The 22,752-nt window shown below is 36.5% G+C and overlaps 1 protein-coding gene across 4 annotated transcripts in view; it reads left to right on the top strand.

Annotated features, from left to right (window-relative positions):
• Positions 1-22,752, top strand: part of NPAS3 (neuronal PAS domain protein 3) — a 1,088,750-nt gene that overhangs the window by 1,031,586 nt on the left and 34,412 nt on the right. For all 4 annotated transcript variants that reach the window (XM_051977274.1, XM_051977273.1, XM_051977276.1 and 1 more), the window contains 2 exons: positions 15,307-15,500; positions 20,204-20,310. In XM_051977274.1, the coding sequence (XP_051833234.1) occupies positions 15,307-15,500; positions 20,204-20,310 (301 nt within the window). The remainder of the gene's footprint in view (positions 1-15,306; positions 15,501-20,203; positions 20,311-22,752) is intronic.

Below are 22,752 nucleotides of genomic sequence, written 5' to 3'. Positions count from 1 at the left end.
AAGAATTGGGGAGTGATAACTTAACATTTGTCAGTGCTCGAAGAACTAAGAATGTTTTACTATACATTTATTCATTCAACTGTTCCAAAATGGCTAATAGTATTTGTTCCAGTTAGGTATTAGCTTCTACTAAAGTCCTATTCCAATGCTTCATTGTCTCATAGCGTTACTTAACATTGGGTTCTCAAAGGCTGTCAGGAAAGAGCAAGGATTACATGTCCTATCAAGTTAGAAACACTTTGAGTACAAATCTGGTAGTGGAGTTTATCTGTCATATGAGAACAAGTCTAGCAAAATTCAGAAAGTCTAATTATCGGGTTCACAATAGTCCAAGAGATCCTACATTGCTTTCTTTGAAGGTACCCACACTGTTAAAATCACAAATTCTTGAAATACTAAAATACATCAGTGATATTAAAGATATATATCTTGGATTACATGGATGATACTACAAACTAAAAAGCAAATAATTCATTCACTTACTTATTCATTCATTCAACTAGGAATCAAGGGTCTTCTAGGTCTACTGAGTCAAGTGCTGAATGAATTACAAAAATGAGTAAGACATGACTTATTAAAAGAATTTTTTTGAGATCTGGAATTGTGAAGAAATTTAGATCAACCCTCTTATTTTACAATTGGGAAAACTGAGGCAAATAATCTATAATATAATAGATGGAGATAAAGTACATACACAGATATATTCACATCATATATAATATTATTAATATTAAATATAAGAAGTGAATAAGAAAAGCATAAAGTATTCTGACTTTAGATGTGAGAAATTATTTCCACCTTGGAAGAGGAGGGGAATCAGGGAAAAACTACTTGGAGAAGGTGTCATTTGTTGGCCTTGAATTATGAGTAGCACATCAACAGATAGAGATGAAGTTAAAGGTGTTTAGAGGATATTCAAGGGTCGAATTTGGCTGTGATAGAATGTGACAGTGCTAAAAAGGCAAGCTGGAGCCAAGCTCTGAAGTGTTAGGCTGAGGAAGTGGGACTTTATTCAGTAGGCAAGGAGGAATTGTGGAAGATTTCTGAGAAGAAGAGGGATGGGAATCACAAACGGGAAACCAGAAGAACAATTTGTCTTTCGTCTGTTGTCTGTTGTAGGATAAATTAGAAGGGGAGAGACTGAAGACTAGGGACAAGAAAACTAACCTAGAAGACTACTACAATTATCTAAACAAGAGATAATTAGAGCATAAACTACAGAGGTGACAAGAAAGACCAGGTTTGGTACTTTGGATCAAGAATAATATAGGGGGCAGCTAGTTGGTGCAGTGGATAGAGCACCAGCCCTGAAGTCAGGAGGATCTGAATTCAAATCTGGTCTTAGACACTTAACATTTCCTAGCTGTGTGACTCTCGCAAATCACTTAACCCCAATTGCCTCAGCAAAAAAGAAGAAAAAAGAAAAAGAAAGAAGGAAGAAGAAGAAGAAGAAGAAGAAAGAAAAGAAGAAGAAGAAGAAGAAGAAGAAAGAAAAAAAGAAAGAAAGAAAGAAAGAAAGAAAGAAGGAAGGAAGGAAGGAAGGAAGGAAGGAAGAAGGAAGGAAGGAAGGAAGGAAGGAAGGAAGGAAGGAAGGAAGAAAGAAAGAAAGAAAGACGAGAAAGCCCCTGCTTTATTAAATGATATTTGAAGTGTTTCCCCTCTCTGAGAAAACCTTATATCCTTGGCATACATTTGCATAATCTAGTTAAATGATATGGTATTTCCTAATAAAATATATGTTTGACTAATAGTTGGTTTTGTTCCAGGGTGTGCTGGTAAAGGTTTGACAACTAGGGGAAAGGGAGAGTATACACTTTTAAGTTGAATCTACTTTATTGACATTTTTTCCATTTCTTTCTTAAGTCTAAACAATCAATAAAATAGTAAATCAAGTCCCAAATTGCAGGTTTTCTGAGTATAAATATTCAAGATGTTTAACAACCAGCTCTGGTTTGAGCCAACTCCAGCCTGTGCTCACATTTTCTTTTTTCCAGACCTCTGATCTCATCAGTGTTGGAAGCTCCCAGAGAGAAATCTTCTTCCAATTCTGTTTGGCATCTTCTTTGCAATTTATAATCTCAGAGAATTGCCTGGGGGCAGACTTGCCTAGAGTCACACAGACAATGTGGATCAGAGATGGGATTTCAACCCAGGACTTCCAATTCTGTAGGCAGCACTTTTTACTCACTACACCACACTATACATTACATAATATTTATTCATAAAACTGACCACATACACAGAAAGAAATAGTTATTCAGGAGTCATAAATTAAGGCTGAAGATCAGTTGATAAAACAATAATTGCCCATTGGTTCATAAGGAAAAAAATATCAGTATGAGCTAGGAATCCTCCCAGAAAGAGATGATATATTAATTTTTCTTCTAAGCCTTATATTTTACTAGATGAATTTTAAAAATTATAATGAAATGCAGCCCTATAATTTTTCCATTGAGAAGAGGAAAAAAAGCAATTCCTCTATCCACTAAACAAGGTTGGAGTGGGGATACTAAGATATACATAGGATGGTGATTAGGGATGGGGGGAGGGGAATATTGTCCTCTTCCTAAGCAAAAACCAGAGAGAGGGGCAGAACAGAGGTGTCCTCCACTGTGCTAGAGTAGCCTGTTCTCTCCGGGGCATTGAGGTTGAACTTATATTCTTTAATAAAGTAACTGAATCAAGTGGAATTTGATCAGACCCATGCAGTCCGTCCTCCTCAATACACTCCTAAACAGTTTGTCGAGACATTTTTTCTACCCATGGCCCCTGCTTTATTAAATGATATTTGAAGTGTTTCCCCTCTCTGAGAAAACCTTATATCCTTGGCATACATTTGCATAATCTAGTTAAAGCAATCTCCCCAGTTTCCTTAAATGTCTCTCAACCTAAAAGAGTATCTCTAGAAGAAAAGAGAACGCTTTATTTTCTCTAAGGGGAAAAACCAGGAAGAAATATGGAATCCTGTATTGTTTAAGAAGCTAGACAAAGCTGTAATTTTACATATTGTTTTATGTTACATATTTGAAGTATCTTTTAAGTAGATTGATAGGATCTAACTGTTATGTTTGGGAATGTAGAAATGTGAGAATGGAATGCTGCAACTAATGTATTTTAAACATGAGGGATTTAAAAAATAATTTCTTATTCGTTGCCCCAGGAATTTATTTATTTATTTCTTGCATAAGAAACTTAGAGGTGATAAATTTCCAGCACTCTTGCAGTGGAAAGCTCCACTGGAGCTTTCAAATTAAGGGTAAAAATTGTCTGGGTAGTCCTGAATTAATCAGGAAATTTGCAGTATCTTCTGTCCCCTAGAGGATAGGATTATAACACAACACTGTCCCTACATGCTGGCCTTAGCCCTAAGAGGCTGCAGGACCTTCTAAAAGCAAAGGGTTTCCCATGAGTCCCCTGCATTAGTTATTCAATCTGGTATGGATATAGGAAACTCCTTATTTGGAATAGTTGGTCAAAGAGGGAAAAGGGAAACATTAAGGTCACTTGAGATCTTCCCTATGTATTGTGCAAGAATTATCACTTTTCAAACAATTAGAAACAGTGTAAAAGAGAAGCTGGCATAAGGGAAGCTGATCTTGACACATTCTGGCTGTGTGACTCTTGAACAGTCATTCAAGGTAACCCTGGAAGAATATAAATTGTAGAGGTTCTCACCTATATTTGTAAAAAGAATTTCTTTATCTAAGAGTCTGCTAGACCAATGAAATCAGAGGGCCAATCTCAGTACTATAATATTTTAGGATTCTAGGAAGTCCCTATCTAAAATACAATAAGTTATGTTGGTATTTTTTTCCAACTTATTTCTTTTGATTCAAACAGTTCCTTGGAAACTTTCAGTATTTCTATCATTATATACCCCTGTGAAGAGCTGAAAAAAGATGAAGTAGCTTGAGCTTCAATCAGGAGTATGTCATTAACTTATAATAGATGATACATTAAAAAATAAAATAATCCCTAGTTACAGGTTATTTATTGTCATTTGCATCTTACAAAAGAGAATTTTTTTAAAGTCCCATCTTTGATTTTACAGGTCTAAAAAACTTCCTCTGTCATTGTAGATCATAGCTTTATAAGAGAGTTTAGGTAGTCAATATTCTTGGGTCACAGCCATTATAGATCAAACCTTAGTAGTTGATTTTAGGTCTTCCTGACTTAAAAAAAAAAAAGACTAAGTTTTTATGCATTGTGTCAGGGTGGGGAATATGGGAAATGGATGATGGTGGGTAGGACATTCCAGTTATTTGGATTGTCTGTTTATATGGTTTCCAGATAAATGCAAGTTTTTTTTTATTGCATAGATATTCATGGTGTAATGGTGAAGGTGTCAGACTGGGAGTAAGGAGTCTGTTGAATCTGAGACAGGAGACAGTAGGTGATAAATAGATAGATAGAATGGCAGACCTGAAGTCAAGAAGATTCATGTTCCTGAGTTCAAATTCAGCCTTAGACCAGCTCCTAGCTGTGTGATCCTGGACAAGTCACTTAAATTAGTTTGCTTCAGTTTTCTCATCTATAAAATAAATTGCCAAGAAAACCCCAAATGGAGTCATAAAAGGTTGGACACAATTGAAATGATTGAACAAAGAAGCAAGTTGAGGCAGACAGAATAATGTGACTTGCCCAGGATCACACAGGTAGTAAGTATCTGAGACTGGATTTGAACTTAGAAAGATGAGTTTGACTCCAGACTTGGCACTATGTGCCCTATGGCACCACTGATGAAACATTGTGATCCCTAGTCTTCTCAAATATTACAATGAGGGAGTTGGATGAGATGGTTACAATGGTCCCTTCATCTCTAGGTCCTTTAATCCCAACTAAAATGATGCCCCACTTAGGAGAGCCTAGAATTTCACCCTTTTAGCCATATTCTCTCTCCTGTCACTTATTACAAAAAGGCTTCCAAGAGTAACTGTTGGCAAGTATAAGAAAGTACAGTATGTTTTTTCAACTCCTAAGCAAAGATACATGGTTATATACATACTACAACCTATGACCAGGCACAAAACTTAAGAAAAAAGAGAAGGGCTATCTTGAAAACTATTCTCCTTTGCTTCAAAATTAGCACAGAATAATTTATGGTATGATCCAGTTCTCACACAGAATTTGCATGGTTTCTGTGCTATGTATAAAACCGGAGACTTGGGGTTCCAGGAAAGGGAGGCCCTTGTCTTTCAGATTTAGAAGCAATACTTTAAAATAAAGAGTGAGACTATATACCGGGACTATGGATCTGACTATCTGAAAGGCAAGCCATATTTTTTCAGAGGGAACAAAAGAGCCAGAAGTAAACTTAATTTTTAAGGGAAATTTGGGTTCTCTTTAAAGGATAAGGAGAAAATCTCTGAAGGAAAGTGCAGTTTTTTTTTGTTTGTTTGGTTGTTGGTTTGTTGTTTTGTTTTTGGTTTTGTTTTTGGTTTTGTTTGGCTTTTCCATTGTCATCTGGCCCTATTTGTTTTCTTATGTGAGAAATGATACCTATAATCCCTAGTACTTAATTTTGATAAAGAAAGGAATTCCTATTACCAGAGGTAAGTTTTAGTACAGATAGGATAAGGATTAAGTTCCAGATGTGGGTTATTTTTTATGTTGTTGTTTTGGGGTTTGGGTTTTTGGGGTTTTTTGGCTTCTGTGTTTTCTTTAAGTATTGATAGAGGAAAGGTTTTATCAAGGTCTTTGTGATGAGCTTGTTTATAATGAGTGGATATTAGTAGAGCACATCTAAGTGCTTATCGCTAACAGATGACGGAAGGGAACATATGGCGGGAAAAGAAATATATATTTGTCCAAGCAATGTGGCTTGTTAACACTCCCACACTCATCATAAACTCTGTTTACTTGTACTTACAACATTCTGCACATCCGCTTTTTGTATCAGAGACAAGGGGGAAATAAAAGCCACACAATAATTTCTTTAGTATGCCTAGTGTCAGATTGTGCTCATTTGGTCAGATTTACCAAGGATTCTGGGATTTCAGTTCAAATGGTTCCTATCTAGAGGGACAAGAAAGAAATAATGGACACAGTCATTCTTAGAGTCAAGAAGACCTGGAGTCACTTGCTACTGCAGATATATTGCCATTAGCAAGTCACTTAACCTATGTCAGATTTAATTTCCTCTTTTATAAAATTGTAAAATTGTAATAACAGAACTTCCCTAATAATGTTGTTATGAAGATCAAATCATATCTACATATATATGTGTGTATGTATATACATATGTGTGTATAGAATAATATATGTGATGGTGATTATATTAACATAACATAATATATTATATGTAAATTATATATACATGTGTATGTATATATGAAAATATATTTAAATATATGCACACATAAACAGACGGAACTTTTTTAAAATACTATTTTATTTTTCCAAATATATGCAAAGATAGTTTTCAGCATTCACCTTTGCAAAACCTTGTTTTCTAAATTTTTATCCTTCCTCTCTTCCTCCCCAAACTCCAAGACAGCAAGCAATCCAATATAGGTTAAACATGTGCAGTTCTTCTAAACATATTTCCATATTTGTCATGCTGCACAAGAAAAATCATATCAAAAGGGAAAAAACCATGAGAAAGAAAAAAAAAGCAAATAAATAACAACAAAAAGTTGGTACACATACTATGCTTTGAGCCACATTCAGTCTCCATATTTCAAGAGCAAGAGAGGTTTTTTTAAACCTTAAAGTACTATATATGTTTGACTATTGTCATTATTGTTATTATACTATGACATTCAGGAAGGTAAATAATAATATAATTAGGTGGGTACAGTGGATAAATGCTGGGCCTGGAATTAGGAAAATCAGAGTTCAGATCCTGCCTCAGACACTTAATAGCTGTGTGACCCTGGGCAAGTCACGTAACTTTGAGCTGGAGAAGGAAATGACAAATCATTCCAGTGCTTTGCCATGGAATTTTCCCAAATCATGAAGAGGGCCAGGACTGAAATGACTGATGAATAACAACATATTATACCTGTTATATTCACTTTACAAATACAATCTCATTTGATTTGCAAAACAACTTTGTGAGGCAAGTGTGATTATGATCCCCATTTTAAAGTTAGAGAAACTGAGATAGACAAAGGTTTTTTATTATTGTTTGTCCTTCCTTCTTGAAGAGGACTGATGACATCATGAGAATGATGGATATTTTGGCTTGTGCATGAATTTGATTTAATTACATGACTTACTCCAAGTTACACAGCTAGTAAGTGTCTGGAAAGTGGAGTTGAAATGACGTTTTCTTGACTTCAGATCTGGTATTCTATTCACTCTAACATCTAAAAGCTTTGATTAACCTCTCAGAGCCTCCAGTCAATTCTCTAAGACTATCAGTACTTAGTAATCTCTGATCTGCATTGGTAGAAGGTCATAGGAAGTTTCCATACTAAGAAAATGGCAGATATGGTTAAGAAAAAAAAAATTCAGCGTGATGTAGAAAAAAGCAAAAAGCTTAGAATCAGTAGAGATTTCAGTTCTAGTTGTTCCTCTGGAGATTTACCCAGTTGAATGACCATAGAAAAGGTATTGGACCTCACCGAACCTCAATCTTCATCTCCCAAATGAAAGGACAGTAATATCTCACTGAATGGTTATGAGGATTAAATGAAATAATGTATTTAAAACACTTTGCAAACCTTGAAGTGCTCCATCAATGTCATATATTATTATTTTCTCCATCAACACTGTCAGTGTTTGATTGGCAGCAATGCCAAAATGAGGGGCTTAGAGTAAGACTATGGGATGTAACTGGTCTATAAAAATCTGTGAAACTGTGCATGAGGACAGGACGAGAAGTTTGAGGATTACCCTCTCACCTCTATAAAGTTGAGTTCAGGGAAAATGGAATTCCATGGGTTTCACTGAGTCTCTCTAAGTCCACATAACAAAATCACCAACAAATCTTTCAGATTCAGCAGTTTCTTTTAAAGGTATGGTCAAGAGTCAGGAGCTCAGAGACCAGATGAAAAGGTGCTCAGAGTGGAAGAAATTTGTGTGATGCTTTTCAAAATAATCCTATTCAACTATTAATATTCAAAAGACCATAAAATCATGAGCAATAATAACAGAAAAAAATTAGAAAGTTCTCTATTAATCAGTACCTTGCTATATTCTAAAAACTCTTTCCTTTGATCTAGATTAGAAAAGAAATGCATTTATAAAATTATAAAATTTTAGAGCTGAATTGAGTCTAGTATAATCCAACATGCATTAACGCATCATTTGAAGAAAACATGGCATGATAAATAGAATGCTGGAATTGGAGCCAGAAAGACTTAGATTCAAATCTTTCCTCTAGTACTTAGTACTTATGTAACCTTGAAGATAAAGGGATAACATGGGAAATAGAATACTTAGAGCACTTACCTCATAGGACTATTGTGAGACTTGGCTGGAATAATGTTTTAGAGTGCTATATAAAAATCACTTATTATTGCTGTTATCTCATTCTTCTCATCTTAGAGTTTGGATAGAAATTGTTTTGGAATAGGTTACTATCTTGCTATTATTCTCTTAGATTTAATGTCCTGCAAATTATTGCCAGACAGATAAAGTGACTGCTTTTTATAACTGAATACAAGTTTAAGGACATAAACTCATCTTCTGTAGATTTACTGAAAGCATCTTCAGGGCAAATGTTATAGCAAACAGGATCATGGGCATGATAAGTATTTCACTCTATTCCCACATGGTTTTGATTTTTTTCCATTAGGTCACTATGTTTTAAAAGATTTTATTCCATGTAGATTAGAGCTGATAAGTATTTAGTAGAGCAACAGCTATTAAAATATTTTTATTTCATTTTTATGATCAATATTACATCCAGATGAGTACAGGCACCATGTTTGTCAGTGAAAGTGTTCTAATCACTTTATTTGTTGAATTCTCAAAGACAGGTTGCCGTCTATATTTGCAGCAAAGGTACTTGCCACCTATTGGTTTGTGAAATATAATATGATCATCGATTTAGATTTTGAAGAGACCTTAGGGACCATCATGTTCAACTCCTTTTACAGATGAGTAAAACAAGAACAAAGGGGATTAAGTCACTTTCCCAAGATGACATAGTTAGTAAATGACAAAGCTGGGATTAAAAGCCAGACCTTCAGCCTCCAAACCTTCTATACATATCATCATACCATACTGCCCAGGGTGACATAATATACAAATGGATGAGTATATCAAGAAGAAGGAGAGGACAACTAATAGGATCCAGGAAACCACTCTGGTCAAAAACTTTTAACTTCATAGCCTAGTTCAGCATTCTTCCTTATTTGTGAGAAAACTGAAGTTGTGGAGAGGCTGAGTGACTTATTGTAAATGATCTGGCTAATTAGTGGCAACCCTAATAAACCAAAACTCATGTTTCTCGAGTTCCAGGCTTGGCCTTTTCCCACTATATCAGTGAATTTGTTCTGAAACAATTTTGTGATTTTATTAATCCCATTCCCCACAAAAATGGGACCATCATTCAGGCATAAATACTAATGTAATTTTGTTATCTCTTTACCTGCCTAATCTTTTATTGATAAGATTACAGATTTTCCAGCTGGAGGGGACCTAAAAGGTCATGTAGTTCAATGCTGCCATTTTACAGGGGAAGAAACTGAAACTCAGAAGTCATATGACAAGTGACAGAACATGGGCTAGAACCATGTCCACAAATTCTTTCCACAACTACATGCCCTACAGGGACTCAGAGGTTGGCCCTAATGTTATGTCATTCCTCCAAAAAATCTGAGAAAAAGTAAAAAAAAAAAAAATCAACCAATTATTCAGATTTCCAAATGTAAACTGTTAGCATTATGAAATTAATTTGAAAAGTAAATGCATGGAAAATCTGACTCACTACATAGCTTTCTTGCCAGTATGCCTTCTCAAAATGTTTTCCAGTCTGTACTTCTTAAGATGCTTTTGCATAGAATGCCGAGTAGGGATTTATTTAGCATATCGTTGCTGGGTGTATGTTTTCCCAGACATTCATAGATTTGTGTTTTTCCAGAAAGCTGAATGTTCATGATAAAACGAGACAGATAATGATAAATAAGCATCTATGTAAGCCTAGCTAGAAGGAGGAATGGAGACTATTAGCGCCCCTCCTGTGAAGTTAATCCGGTTTCTTTTAGCTATTTCTTTATTAGTTAATGAGGTCTTGCAAAAATGTGTGTCTGAGATGGTGTTTTAGCATCCTTGCCTCTAGGAACGTCTTCAAATATTCATAAAGTAGCTAGACCGACTGAAGGTGCATTAAGAATGAATTTAGTCAACTTCAAATGTGGGTGGTCGGAAAACTACTGCTGAAATAGACTAAATAATCATTCTCATTGGCATTTCCAGATCATCGGCTCTGGGCACAAATGTAAAATATAGCAAGGGAGAAGTATTATTTAATATAGCGAGAACTCTAAAGTGTAGCTATTTCTAGCTTTGATCCTGTTTCCCAGTGACAAGAATTCAGTTTGTGTTTGAAAAACTAAATAATTCAAAGTAAATGGTAATCAAATATAGACTCACTGACTAGTTCCCACCCAGGGCAGGGTAGCAGTGACCAGATGATTGAGACATTCTCCCCACTCCCCAACTTGGGAAACTCATAGCAAGAGAGGAAAGAAGGAGAAGACCCTTAAATACTTGGTTCCCAAGTGTGTTCTGACCTTGGGCTTCCCAAAAGATTCATTAAGAAATGTATTCACTAGAGCTGTGGTTCCATGATATGGTACGTAAAGATAATTCCTCCTAGGTACTCTTACTATGGTAGGTACTGGCCATTAGGCAGTGGATGATTCAGGGAGAAAAGTGGAAGAGAAGAACAAGGTTGTTACATCATCTGTTGTTAAATGTGGTCAGTCCACAGCCTACCCCATCTCATCCCTATCAGCCCAAGGCAAAAGAAAGAAAGAAAGAAAGAAAGAAAGAAAGAAAGAAAGAAAGAAAGAAAGAAAGAAAGAAAGAACTGCTCTTCCCACATCTTACAACCTACCTGAAATCCTTTTTCTGCCTTCTTTTTGACATCTAAGGTAGCAAACCATAGTGCTGGAATGGGAGGCAGGAAGAGCCAAGGTCAAATCCTGCCCCAGGCATTGACCATATTGGTCTAGTCACAAAGTCCCTGTGCATCAGTCTCTTATTCTTTACAATGAGGGAACTGGATGTGAAGGCCTCTAAAGTTCCCTTCTAGCTCCAAATCTAGATTTCTATGAGTCTGAATGCTTATTTTCAATCTAATTTGTGCATGTATGCATATACTAGAATAGAACCAGTGTCCCTTAGTAAATGGTTTGAAGTTGGAAACTTAGATTCAAATCCTGCCTTTCACATTTGCTGTCTAAATAGGGATAGGAATAGGGACTGGATCTTTGATTTCCAAATAAGAAAAGTATCTCTATCAGAACAGGTAGTCACTTACTCTACAATTTGATAGTCTTAGAGAACTGCTCAAAGAACTAAGAAGTTAAATGACTTGTCCAAGATCATATAGCTAATGTGTGTCTGAGGCAGGATTTGAAGTCATATCTTCCTGGTTCCAAGGTTCAAGGTTGGAACTCTGCTCTCTATATCATATTGCCTCTCTATTCGCTATATAAACAAATCCTATAAGTTCTATGTATCTTAAGTGACTTCATAAAATTCTTGTAAGAAAGCACTGATGGATTGGTGAAGGGAGTTCCCACATTGGGATTCACCCACTGTGATGAAATACATCTCTTTTCTGTTAAGTGAATAAAAGTGCCAAGAGGGAATGAGAGCAAAAAAGAGGGAGGAACATACAATATGATTTGCTGGAGTTTTAAATACTCGGGGATGGTCCTAGTTATAGCATCTTAGATGTAGAGCAAGAGGGAATTCAAAAGCCATATAGTATAACCTTCTCATTTTACAGATCAGGAAATTAAGAACCAGGGAGGTTAAGTGGTGAGGAAGCAAATGACTGGACTGGGAGATGAGCCAAGTTCCTCTGATTTCAAATCCTTCCTTGGAAAATTTCTGCCTCTGTAAAGCACAATCTGCTAAGTGACCCTTTATAGAATCAAGAATCTCAGAAGTAGAAGAACCAAAGAATGTTTAGTCAAACCCTATATCTAAACAGAAATTCTCTTTAGGACTTTATAAAAACTAATCTTTCTAAAAATACTCCAGACTTTACAAAGCACTTTGCTCACAAACAAACCTGAAAGATAGATAGTATAAAGTGATATGGGCTTGAAGAATTTAGAAGGCAAATCCCATTTCTGTTACCAACTAGCTTTGTGACTGGGAAGTTCTTAGCTTTTATGGGATTCTACATTCAATCAACTGCAGAGACTGGAAAAGGCAATTTCTAAGTTTCCTATTAAGCCTTATGATGTCCATTGTTCTTTGATCTGTTTTTCTTTTAAATAGATGAGGCAATTGGATCTCTCTGAGAAATCTGATGATTTGTGCAGAATCACATGGCTAGAGCTTGTTCAGATCAGGGTCTGACCCTAGTCTTCCATACGCTTCCCTGAGCAAATAATTCAACTCTTGTCCTACCTTCAGTGACCCAAGCATTTTTTTCATTTACAGATGACCACAGCAAGAACTACAGCAATTGCCACTATATATAAATAGGGAAAAGTCTACTTCTCCAAGAAAGCACTAAAGGGATAAAATCATAGATTTCAAACAAAAACAAAATAAACATCCCCACATCTTTTCTTCTTTACGCAAAACACCTTCAATTTCTCCCACAGATTCTTATGTCTTGAAAAGGAGCTGGTCAAGGGCTCCTAGGTACTTATTCTCATCTGAGTTTGCCCCCTTCTCTTCTTTCTCAGGCTTTTCTCTTTTTGTGTTTTTTCTTAGCTTCCCTCTCAAACCTTCTATAAACTGCAATGGCTCCCTACTGCCCTTAGGATAAAATGTAAAATCCTCTATTTAGTTTTTAAAACCTTCACAATCTGGCTCCAGCCTATCCTTTTAAATTTATTATACTCCAGTCCCTTTCCCAAATCCCAATTTAAAATAAAAGGAAAGGAAGCCAATGCAGATATCTTTTCTTGAATATGATCTATAAATAAAGAGCTTTGGAACATAGCAAGGGTCGTTAGTATTATGGACCTATGGAAAATCCTGCAGACTCAGTGACCTATTGCTTTCAGTCCAGTTTGTAAATTAGTGTTGGGGGAGGTTCTGTTGGAGGAGACTTCTTCCATCTGCAGCTTTTGTATTACCTGCTATTCATCATATATCCCTATCTGTGGTGACTGTATCCCTACCTATGGACCTGCATCCTTGGGGAGAACCTGAGATGCAATGGCCCATCCCATTATACTGATATGGATCTATCTAAATTATCTTTATCTCATTACAAAATTTGTCAATAAAAGCTGGCTCCATTTTAAAACTCTTACCGATCTTCAGTGTTGCTTCCTTGACATATTTTAATAAATTCTTTTAATTCTCTTTGCCCTGAATTTTGCTTCTTTAATCAGGACAAAAGCCCGAATAAAGAATATTCCTTTTAACAGACCCCTTGGGCAGTGTGTTGAAGCTTATAAACCCCTTTGCATAGCAATATCCTAAAATGTAAAAGAAACCAATTATATCAAAAGAGGTATCAAAATATTTTTCAAAACAAGTTCATAATCCCCATGTTAAGAAGTCTATACACTCTTTTGTAAAAAATCTTTAGTAAGCATTAAAATTTTGTTTAAAATATTTTAGTTGAGAAAAAGGATTTATTTCATTTTAAGTATAGTGGCTAAACCTCTTATAAGGTTCTCAAAAAAAGCCACCATACCATAGTAGAAAAATCAGTTATTTTGCTACCAAAAGACCCATTTAATATCTATGTGATCTTGGGCAAATCATTTAACTTTCTAGACCCCAATTTTTCCTTCTATAAAATGAGATTGACATTCTCCTCACCTCTTGGTAGAGAGGTGGTGGGCATTAGGTGCAGAATGAAGCATATGTCATCAGAATCTGGCCAAAGTACTGTTTTATTTTGCTTAAATCTATGTATTTTATTCTTAAAACATAAAAGACATAAAGTTAAATAACTCTATATTTATATCTCCCGTGTATGTGTATGTAGGGATGAGGAGAACAGAGGAGGGGAAAGGTTTACTGGAAAAGAGGGAAAACTGAAGAGTGACATTCATATTAAAAAAAAAAAGAATCATTAAAACTATATTAAAATAAGTTTGAGAGGTAACATAGAATAGTGGACTGAAAGAAATATTTGTGGAGATCTGTGAGAAAGTCTCTTAATCTCAAAGTACCCTAAACAACTCTCTAAAATTAAAAGTTGCAAATGAATTAGCAGTCTGAATTGGCAAAAGTTAATTTCCCTACTAGGACTTCCTCACAATGATGAAATCACAGCCCCACAACTTTAAAAAAATCATTGATATTAATCCTACTTTCTAGTTATGTTGTAGAAATCAGTTGAGATATTGAATACAATGATGTTTTCTAAACTGTAAGCCTCTGTTTCCTTATCTGGAAGATTATCTGAAAAAGGAAATGGCAAAACCACTCCAACATCTCTGTCAAGAAAATTCCAAGAGGGGTCACAAAGAGTTGGACAAGACAGAAAATGACTAAATAACAACAATCACAAAAAAACTATGCAAATATAATGTATTAATATTAATGTTATTGTATAATTATGATAATAGTGATAACTAGCTATAAAAAAAGTTAATATAACAAAAATCTGAAAATGAAAGAATCACTGGATATAGTGCAAGTTTTCCTTGTATCATTTCACTTGATATCTTTACAAGAAAGATCACATCCTAAATGAGGACATTGGATTTTTGAGTCAATTACAATAACTGATCTCTTATGATATTAAAAATTACTTGAGAGCAGGTTCTATGTTGACACTCTGTTTTCTGTTGACACTCTGCCCTCCTACCCTTGTCCCAAATCAGGTCTGTGGGTTAAGGGGTAGGGTAAAGGGAAGGTGTGTGTTAAGCACCAATACTATCTGCTAAACATTGTCCATGATCTCAAGAATTTTAAAATATATATTTCAAGACTAAGCTAATAAACTCCCTAGTTAGACCCATTTAAAAAAAATTTCCTGGAAAAAAGCATCAATAGCCTGAAGATGCTGAGTTGGAAACTGTAGGTATCACACTATTTTTCTTTTGTCTCTTGCTGTGAGGACATTTGGGACCATTGTGATTAGATGCAAGCTAATAATTGCTGCTCTAAGCCTAATTCTGTTCCTCTTAAATGGAATACTTTGCGCCTCTGTTTTAAGTGGCCTGATCCCATCATTTGTCTTGTATTCTCTTACAGGTGATTCACATAACAGGCCGATTACGTCTAAGAGTGTCCTTGTCCCACGGTCGGACAGTCCCCAGCCAAATCATGGGTCTCGTAGTGGTTGCTCATGCTCTGCCTCCTCCTACGATCAATGAAGTCCGAATCGACTGCCACATGTTTGTTACTCGAGTAAATATGGACCTCAATATCATTTACTGTGAAAATAGGTACTTTATTTTTCCTTTTCATCTTTCAGTGTTGCATGTGTATCTGTGTGTCTTGCCTGAAATCCCATTTTCCTGTGGAGCATTGATAGGGGCTCTTAATAGCTCTTTGGACTGACACCAAACATGCTTTTTACTTAATACTTACATTAGGGTTCACAATACAATGAAAGAAACGCACCAGGACCACCTTGCTGTAATGGAAACCCTGATTGACTAGGAAGCCAAGGAGAAGACAGAATGAGGTTTAGTTCCACTGATGTAGCAATCTAGTGAAAGGTGTCCTGCTGACATCCCAGCTGAGCCTGTTTCCTGGCTATAATGTGAGGTCTCTGGCCTCTTAACTGTCAACATTTCAGAAGAGCACTTAAGTGCGTGGAGTACAAACGAGGAAATGAAAGAAGAGAGAGGAAGAAGAGAGAAGGGAATTTGCAAAACTATTAAGTAATACCATATAATCCTGAGCATTTCACTCTTATAAATTAAAAAGATGAGTCATCCCATAAATGAATTGGCAGCTCTTTCTCATCACTGAGCTCTTAAAATAAATTTTCAGCCTGTAGTTTAAAAGTTCCATTCTGTCATTTATGGCATGAATGAAAGCAGCAGCAGACTAGATACAAAACGGGCCTCAGAGCCAGAGAGATGCGTTCACATCCTGCCTCTGACTCACCCTGGCTGTGTGACGTTGGTCAAGTCATTTGATTTCTTGACATTCTGCGCAGCTATCTAATTCTATAAGCTGCAAACAAAGTGAGCATCTCAAGCAGTAGAGAGTTTCCTCATTTAAGAGCTCCCTTTATCAGCAAAAGCTCAGGTCCAGTACTAGGTCTTTTTTGTTTATTTATTTTGGGGTTTTTTATGAGGCATTTGGGGTTAAGTGACTTACATAATTAAGTGTCAGGTGTCTAAGGCTGGATTTGAATTGAGATCCTCCTGACTCCAGGGCTGATGTTCTATCCACTGTGTTGCCTAGTTTGTTCATATGCTGTTAAACTCCAAGACTGGATGGGATTAAATGCAAAGAAATCTTCACCTAAAGTCTCCTTTTCAGCCTAATTTGAAAAAGAATGAAGGTCATCAGGTGTAAGGGCAGCTACCTGGCACAGTGGATAGAACACTGTGGGCCCTGGAATCAGGGAGACTCATCCTCATGAGTTCAAATCTGGCCTAAAACATTAACTAATTGGTTGACCCTGACCAAGTCACTTAAGCCTGTTTGCCTTAATTTCCTTATCTGTAAATTGAGCTGGAGAAGAAAATGTTGAATCAGTGCAGTATCTTTGCCAAAAAAGCCCAAATAAGGTCATCATGTGTATCATTGGGACAGAACAGGGCTTTAAAACTGTTGAATAAAGGTAGTGAATCTCCCTCTAGTATTGCTACCCACTCATCTTCTAAGTTTCACTGTGAGAAATAATGAGTCCTTATTGGAAAGATGTCAGCACCTAGAACATGGTGTCACACATAGTAGGCACCTGATAAATGATGCTTGAATCATATTGAACTAAAAATTGAGCATTTGATTTGGAGCCAGAGAAACTGGTTCCAGTCCCTGGCCAGCCCCTTTACTGTCCATTAAACTTTGGGAAAAACTCTTAACTCCTCTCAACCTCAAGTGTTCTCATCTTTAAAATGATTGGATTAAACCAGATAGCTGATAAAGTCCCTTCCAGCTCAAAATCTAGGATGCTGTGACCCCACTTTTTTCTGTGAGTCTGTCTCCACCAAGACAATGAAGCAGCATCTTATTGCTAAAAATAAAGTGATCAGGGAAAACATCTCTGTTTAACAAGATGTACTTCCAATGGCACATTTGATCATCTGGATATGAGTGATATTAGGGTAAACGTTGTTGTCAACCTGAAAAGAAGATAAATTGAGCTCAACTCAGCATTCATCAAGCATCTACCATATAGAAGGCACTTTATCAAAGTGATGAGAATAAACAAAAAAATTCCTCTCAAACTTAAAATGAAATGACACATCTTTCGTGGGTTTATCTTTTAATTTTTTTTTTTTTTCATTTTAAAGGCAGGTAGGTAGCTCAGCAGATAGAAAACTGGACCTGAAATTTGGAAGACCTGAATTCAAATCTGGTCTCAGACAATAACTAGCTGTATGGCCTTAGGCAAGTCATTTAACCCTATTTGCCAAAGAGGTAGCTAGATTTACTCAGTGGATATAAGACTGGGCCTAGAATGAGGAAGATCTACGTTCTAAAACATTTATTCACTGTGTAATCTTTGGCAAATAGCTTCTGCCTGTTTCAGTTTGCTCAACTATAAGACAAGGATAATAATTGTACTTACCTGATAAGATTATCATGATGATATAAATGAAATAATATTTGTAAAGTGTTCTTGCAAATTTTGAAATGCTTTAGAAATATTAAGCAATTAATTAATTAAAACAACCCCCATGAGATATTTTTAATACCAAAAGTTGAAGTTTTTATATCATGCACAGGGTAGTTGTGAGGATCAAATAATATAATATGTGAAAAGCATTTTATATAGTGCCTGGCACATAGTAGGCACCTAATACATACTTGCTACCTCCATTAGCCTACAGTTATTGCTTAAAGCTTTTAGTTTACTCTCCAGATTTGAGTTTATCATTCTTATTAGAATTGCCTGTGCATGACCCCATAAAAAGCAAAAGTATTAAGCTTTAGGATTATTTGGAAATCTAGACCTGGAAAGGATTTCAAAGGCCATAGAGGCCTTCTTGCTTTACAGATTAAGAGACTGAAGTATAGGGAAGACAAGTGACATCTCGGAGATCAACCAATAAGATTTCATGGGGTTGGGGAAGAAGGAATATAACTCTAAAACAGTGTTTTCTCTGCCAAACCAAGTTGCAACCCTTGGAACATTAAAGAAATTTCAAAGAAACCATCATACATCTTTCTAAAATGGCTCTCTGGTTCCCTCCACTGCGGGAAGAGGAAGCAGCCTATGCTGAAAAAAAAAATCCTGATTGTTTTGGTAAAATTCCACCAACCCTAAAATATTATTTTTCAGCTCAAGACCCATAAAGCATTTTTAAACCAGTCCTACTTTGGCCAAGAATTCTATTTTAATCAAAACACATTTTTTAAATGGTTAGGTATTGTGTAAGCCACTGAGAAGATATTGTCTGTGTTTGTATGTGTATACATATATACCTATACATTTTTGTAAATAGCATTCAGCACTTATGAGTATCCAAGCTTGGGCCCATGAGCACAGAATTCTAAATAAATTGTGTCATTGGTTTCTCAAACCATCTCCACTTGGGAAAAGAGTCCATTCACATTTGGACAGTCTGTATATAAAGTTATAGTAAACCTGGTCAAAATCTTTCTTGAAAACCTGACTAGACAGGCTTTATTCAAGAAAAGAAAGAGGTGAGGAAGGAATGAAGGAAGGAAGGAAGGAAGGAAGAAAGAAGGAAGGAAAGAAGGAAGGAAGGAAAGAAGGAAGGAAGGAAGGAAGGAGGAAGGAAGGAAGGAAGGAAGAAAGGAAGACAGGGAGGGAGAAAGGAAGGAAGGAATAAAAGAAGGAAGAAAGGGAAGAAGGGAGGAAGAGGGAAGGAGGGAGGGAGGAAGAGGGAGAAAGAAAGAAAGAAAGAAAGAAAGAAAGAAAGAAAGAAAGAAAGAAAGAAAGAAAAAAAGAAAGAAAGAAAGAAGGAAGGAAGAAGGAAGGAAGGAAGGAAGGAAGGAAGGAAGGAAGGAAGGAAGGAAGGAAGGAAGGAAGGAAGGAAGGAAGAAGGAAGGAAGAAAGAATGAGGATCAGAAGGGAGATAGAGAAGAGGGCATAAACAAACAAAATCATTTTAGATTTTGGATCTGAAAAGCAGAATCTCATCCTGGGGGTTATAGGAAAGGATGAAACATTTTGAAATGTCTGTGTAAATCAGGCAGGTTCCCCCAACATGTTTTCCAATTTTGGTTATTTTTTCTGTATTTCTGCCCGAGGACATTGACATCTGGACAGTCAATGGCAATGCCTTACACATACATACTGTAGAACCCAGGCCAAGAAAAGAAGCAGAAATGGCTTAAAACTTTCTATGTGGAATCAACCACAAAGTCCCAGTTAAAAGAGCCAGGAGTGAAAGCCGAGTTCCCAAATGACTCAGACTAAAAAAGATAACACCCCCAGGCATCTGTATGTCTCAGCATTTAAATTATATCCCTTGAAATGTCAGTTTGGACTTTGTGCCAAGAAACGTTTGGGAGCTCTTTTTCATGAAAATACCCAATAGAAGACCAATCTGTTTAAATGAAAGGTGTCTCTAATCATTTAGTAAAAACAGAACATGTTTTTATTTTATTATGTAACCTTGAATTATCTTGCCCTTTAATGAGGATTGTTGTATTGTTGTTGATAGTGTTCTCTAATTTCATAGAATTATGTTGACTAAATAGGCAGTCCACCAGCCCCCCAAAAATGCTGTTTTGTCCTACTTCCAAATTACTAAAATACATTAGCTTACATTTGCCATTTGGGTAAAATGCAAATATCCATTTATTTTAAATAATCTTATCTCTGCAGATTTCTCTCTCCAATAAAGAGTTGCAAAAACTTCCAAAGATGGGTAAACTTGATGTAATGAAAAATGTTTCGGTGGACTTCTCTTTCTAAGTCATTGACGGTTCCTATATTTTTCATCCTTTCTAAATTATAGCCTCTGTGTGTGTGTGTGTTTTTTCTCTGCAGGATTAGTGATTACATGGATCTGACCCCTGTAGATATTGTAGGGAAAAGATGTTACCACTTCATCCACGCCGAAGATGTGGAAGGAATCAGGCATAGTCACTTAGACTGTAAGTATGGCAAAATAATCTGGTCTGGTACCTTCATCTTGCTCTGATTCATGTTTATTTTCTGTTTTAATTTGTCCCTTTTTCCTCTTGGGGAGAACCTTTCTCCAAAAAAGAAACTAATGATCTCTCCAGAAAATGTGAGAAGTGTAAACATTCTATTGAAAGTAAAGTCTGAGAAGCAGAGGGTTTGGATTTCCAGATGCTTACTCCAAGTGGGTCACCTAAGGTGGTGCCATAGTGCACAGAGTGCCAGGTATGGAGTCAGGAAGACTCATCTTCCTGAGGTCAAGGCAGGTTTTAGACTTTATTAGCTGTGTGATCCTGGGCAAGTCACTTAACCCTGTTTGCCTCAGTTTCCTCAGCTGAAAAGTGATCTGGATAAGGAAATGGAAAACCATTTCAGTGTCCAAATGGGATCATAAAAGTGGGACATGACTCGATAACAATAAACAATAAACTTTAAGTGGCCAAGCCTTTATGTGTCTTTTGAGCCCTGAAACAGGGAAATCCAATGAAAGGGGACTCTCCCTTAGGACACTGGTGATGTTCACCCTTCTTAAATAATTTCAGCTTTTGTGCTTGCAACCCTAGCTCCAAATATGCATGGGGGAAAAGGGAGGGAGAGAAAGAAGATAAAAATCCAAATAGGAGAGAACCACATAAAAACCCCTGCTTATGTTTGCATTTAAAAGGGGATGGTGAGGGGGACGGCAGAAGTAGTTCATAGCATATCAAAGTGTTGCCTTTGTCCTTCCCCAGTTACAACCCTGCCCGACTGCAATGTCTGTTCACTTTGTTTCTGGAGAGAGGATTATTCAGATTAACAGACACCTCCATCCCCCTTCTCCTGGGGGGGTAGAAACCAATCTCAGCTCTTTGAATCTGATCCCAAGATCTTGACCCTGAGATTGAACTCCCTGGCACATAAGATAGCTGAGCATATGAGCTAGGCAGAGCCTAGTGTGAGAGCAATAACCTATTCGGGGTGGTTCATAGGCGGTTTTCCTAGGTCTCTGCTGAAAGGTGGCTGTGCAGATGCACTAAGAGCCATTGGGGAAGCATCCCCGGAGTCTCAGAAGGCCAAGAGTCAGTCACTTCATAGTCCTTGAGGGAACCTGGGATTTACAGACTCTTCCTACCACTGAGGAGGGGGAGGAGTACTTTTCTGCCCATTTTGTGGGCTTTTATTAAAAAATGTAAGCTCATACTAATAGTTATATTATTTTAAAGTAAGCTTTAGAGGTCTTAATTCTTATTGGGAGTAGTAAATGAATTTGGGAGTGATAAAATAGATGAGAAATAAAAAAAAATTCACTTAGTAAAAGCCAAAAAAATAAACATGCTTTTGTTGAGCATATTAAATTGACTTAAATGTTTGTTTCTTTCTTTCTTTTTCAATTGCTTACCTGAACCTCGGTAATGAAACATGAGATTTTAAAATCCTAAATAGTACACAGAGATACAAAAAACTGACATCCCCTTTCCACAAAACTGGAGGAAAGAGGGTTAAGTCTTAAGGGTAGAATGGCCTAGATTAAAGAATTGCCTCTGATACAGGAGAGCTTTGTGACTACAGGAAAGTCATTTGAACTTCTCAGTGCCCTTGGCAATTCCTGAAGACTGTAAGTTCCATGTTAGTAATTATACAGAGCGATGATCTAGTTCAAACCAAAACATCCCTTCTCCGAAGTCTCCTACCCTACCCCCAAATTAAACCATCTCATCTATCTTTAACAGGTTTTCTGTTGAGGTGGGTAGGTGAAGCATTGGATAGAGAATTGGAATTGGCTTCAGGAAAATCCAAATTCAAATCCTGCCTCAGATACTATCTATGTGACTCTGGACAAGTCACACCTCTGAGTCTCAATTTTCTCATCTCTAAAATGGGGGTAATAATGTCATCTAACTCACAAGATTGTTATGAGGATGGAATGAGATAACATTTTTAAAGTTTTGCAAACTTTAAAGCAGTATAGAAATGCTAGTTACTATTATTATTACTATTGCAGCAATACTTGGAGAAATAATGCATTGTGTTTAGCTCTCCAGGGAAGCATTTTCTGTGCAAATGGGCTCCCCTTGTTAGATTATTTTTCATCAGGCTCCATCTTTAGCTCGAGCAGATCAGTGGTTAAAGAATACATTTGCTCCTTAGAATGAATTTGCTTCTTAAGTGTCATGTATCATCAAAGTATATATCTCTTCAATTAACTGGGGGGAGGGGGGAAGGAATTAATGATGCTCCCTAAGAGGAAACAATGAGTACTTTGTAGCTGAGATTCAAGACAGAAGGACTTTTGGAGGAAAGCATGAATAAACTTTTGGATAAATATAGACAAGTATGCAAGAATTTGAAAAAAAACTTTTCATAGATATTGTGTCTCTATGTGTATCTGGATGGTTTTTTTTTTCCATTTTGCAACCCTAATTGAGGTCTAAATT

The sequence above is a fragment of the Antechinus flavipes genome, chromosome 2 (assembly GCF_016432865.1).
Source record: "Antechinus flavipes isolate AdamAnt ecotype Samford, QLD, Australia chromosome 2, AdamAnt_v2, whole genome shotgun sequence".
Classification (NCBI taxonomy): domain Eukaryota; kingdom Metazoa; phylum Chordata; class Mammalia; order Dasyuromorphia; family Dasyuridae; genus Antechinus; species Antechinus flavipes.
This window is presented reverse-complemented; position numbering and strand designations above follow the sequence as displayed.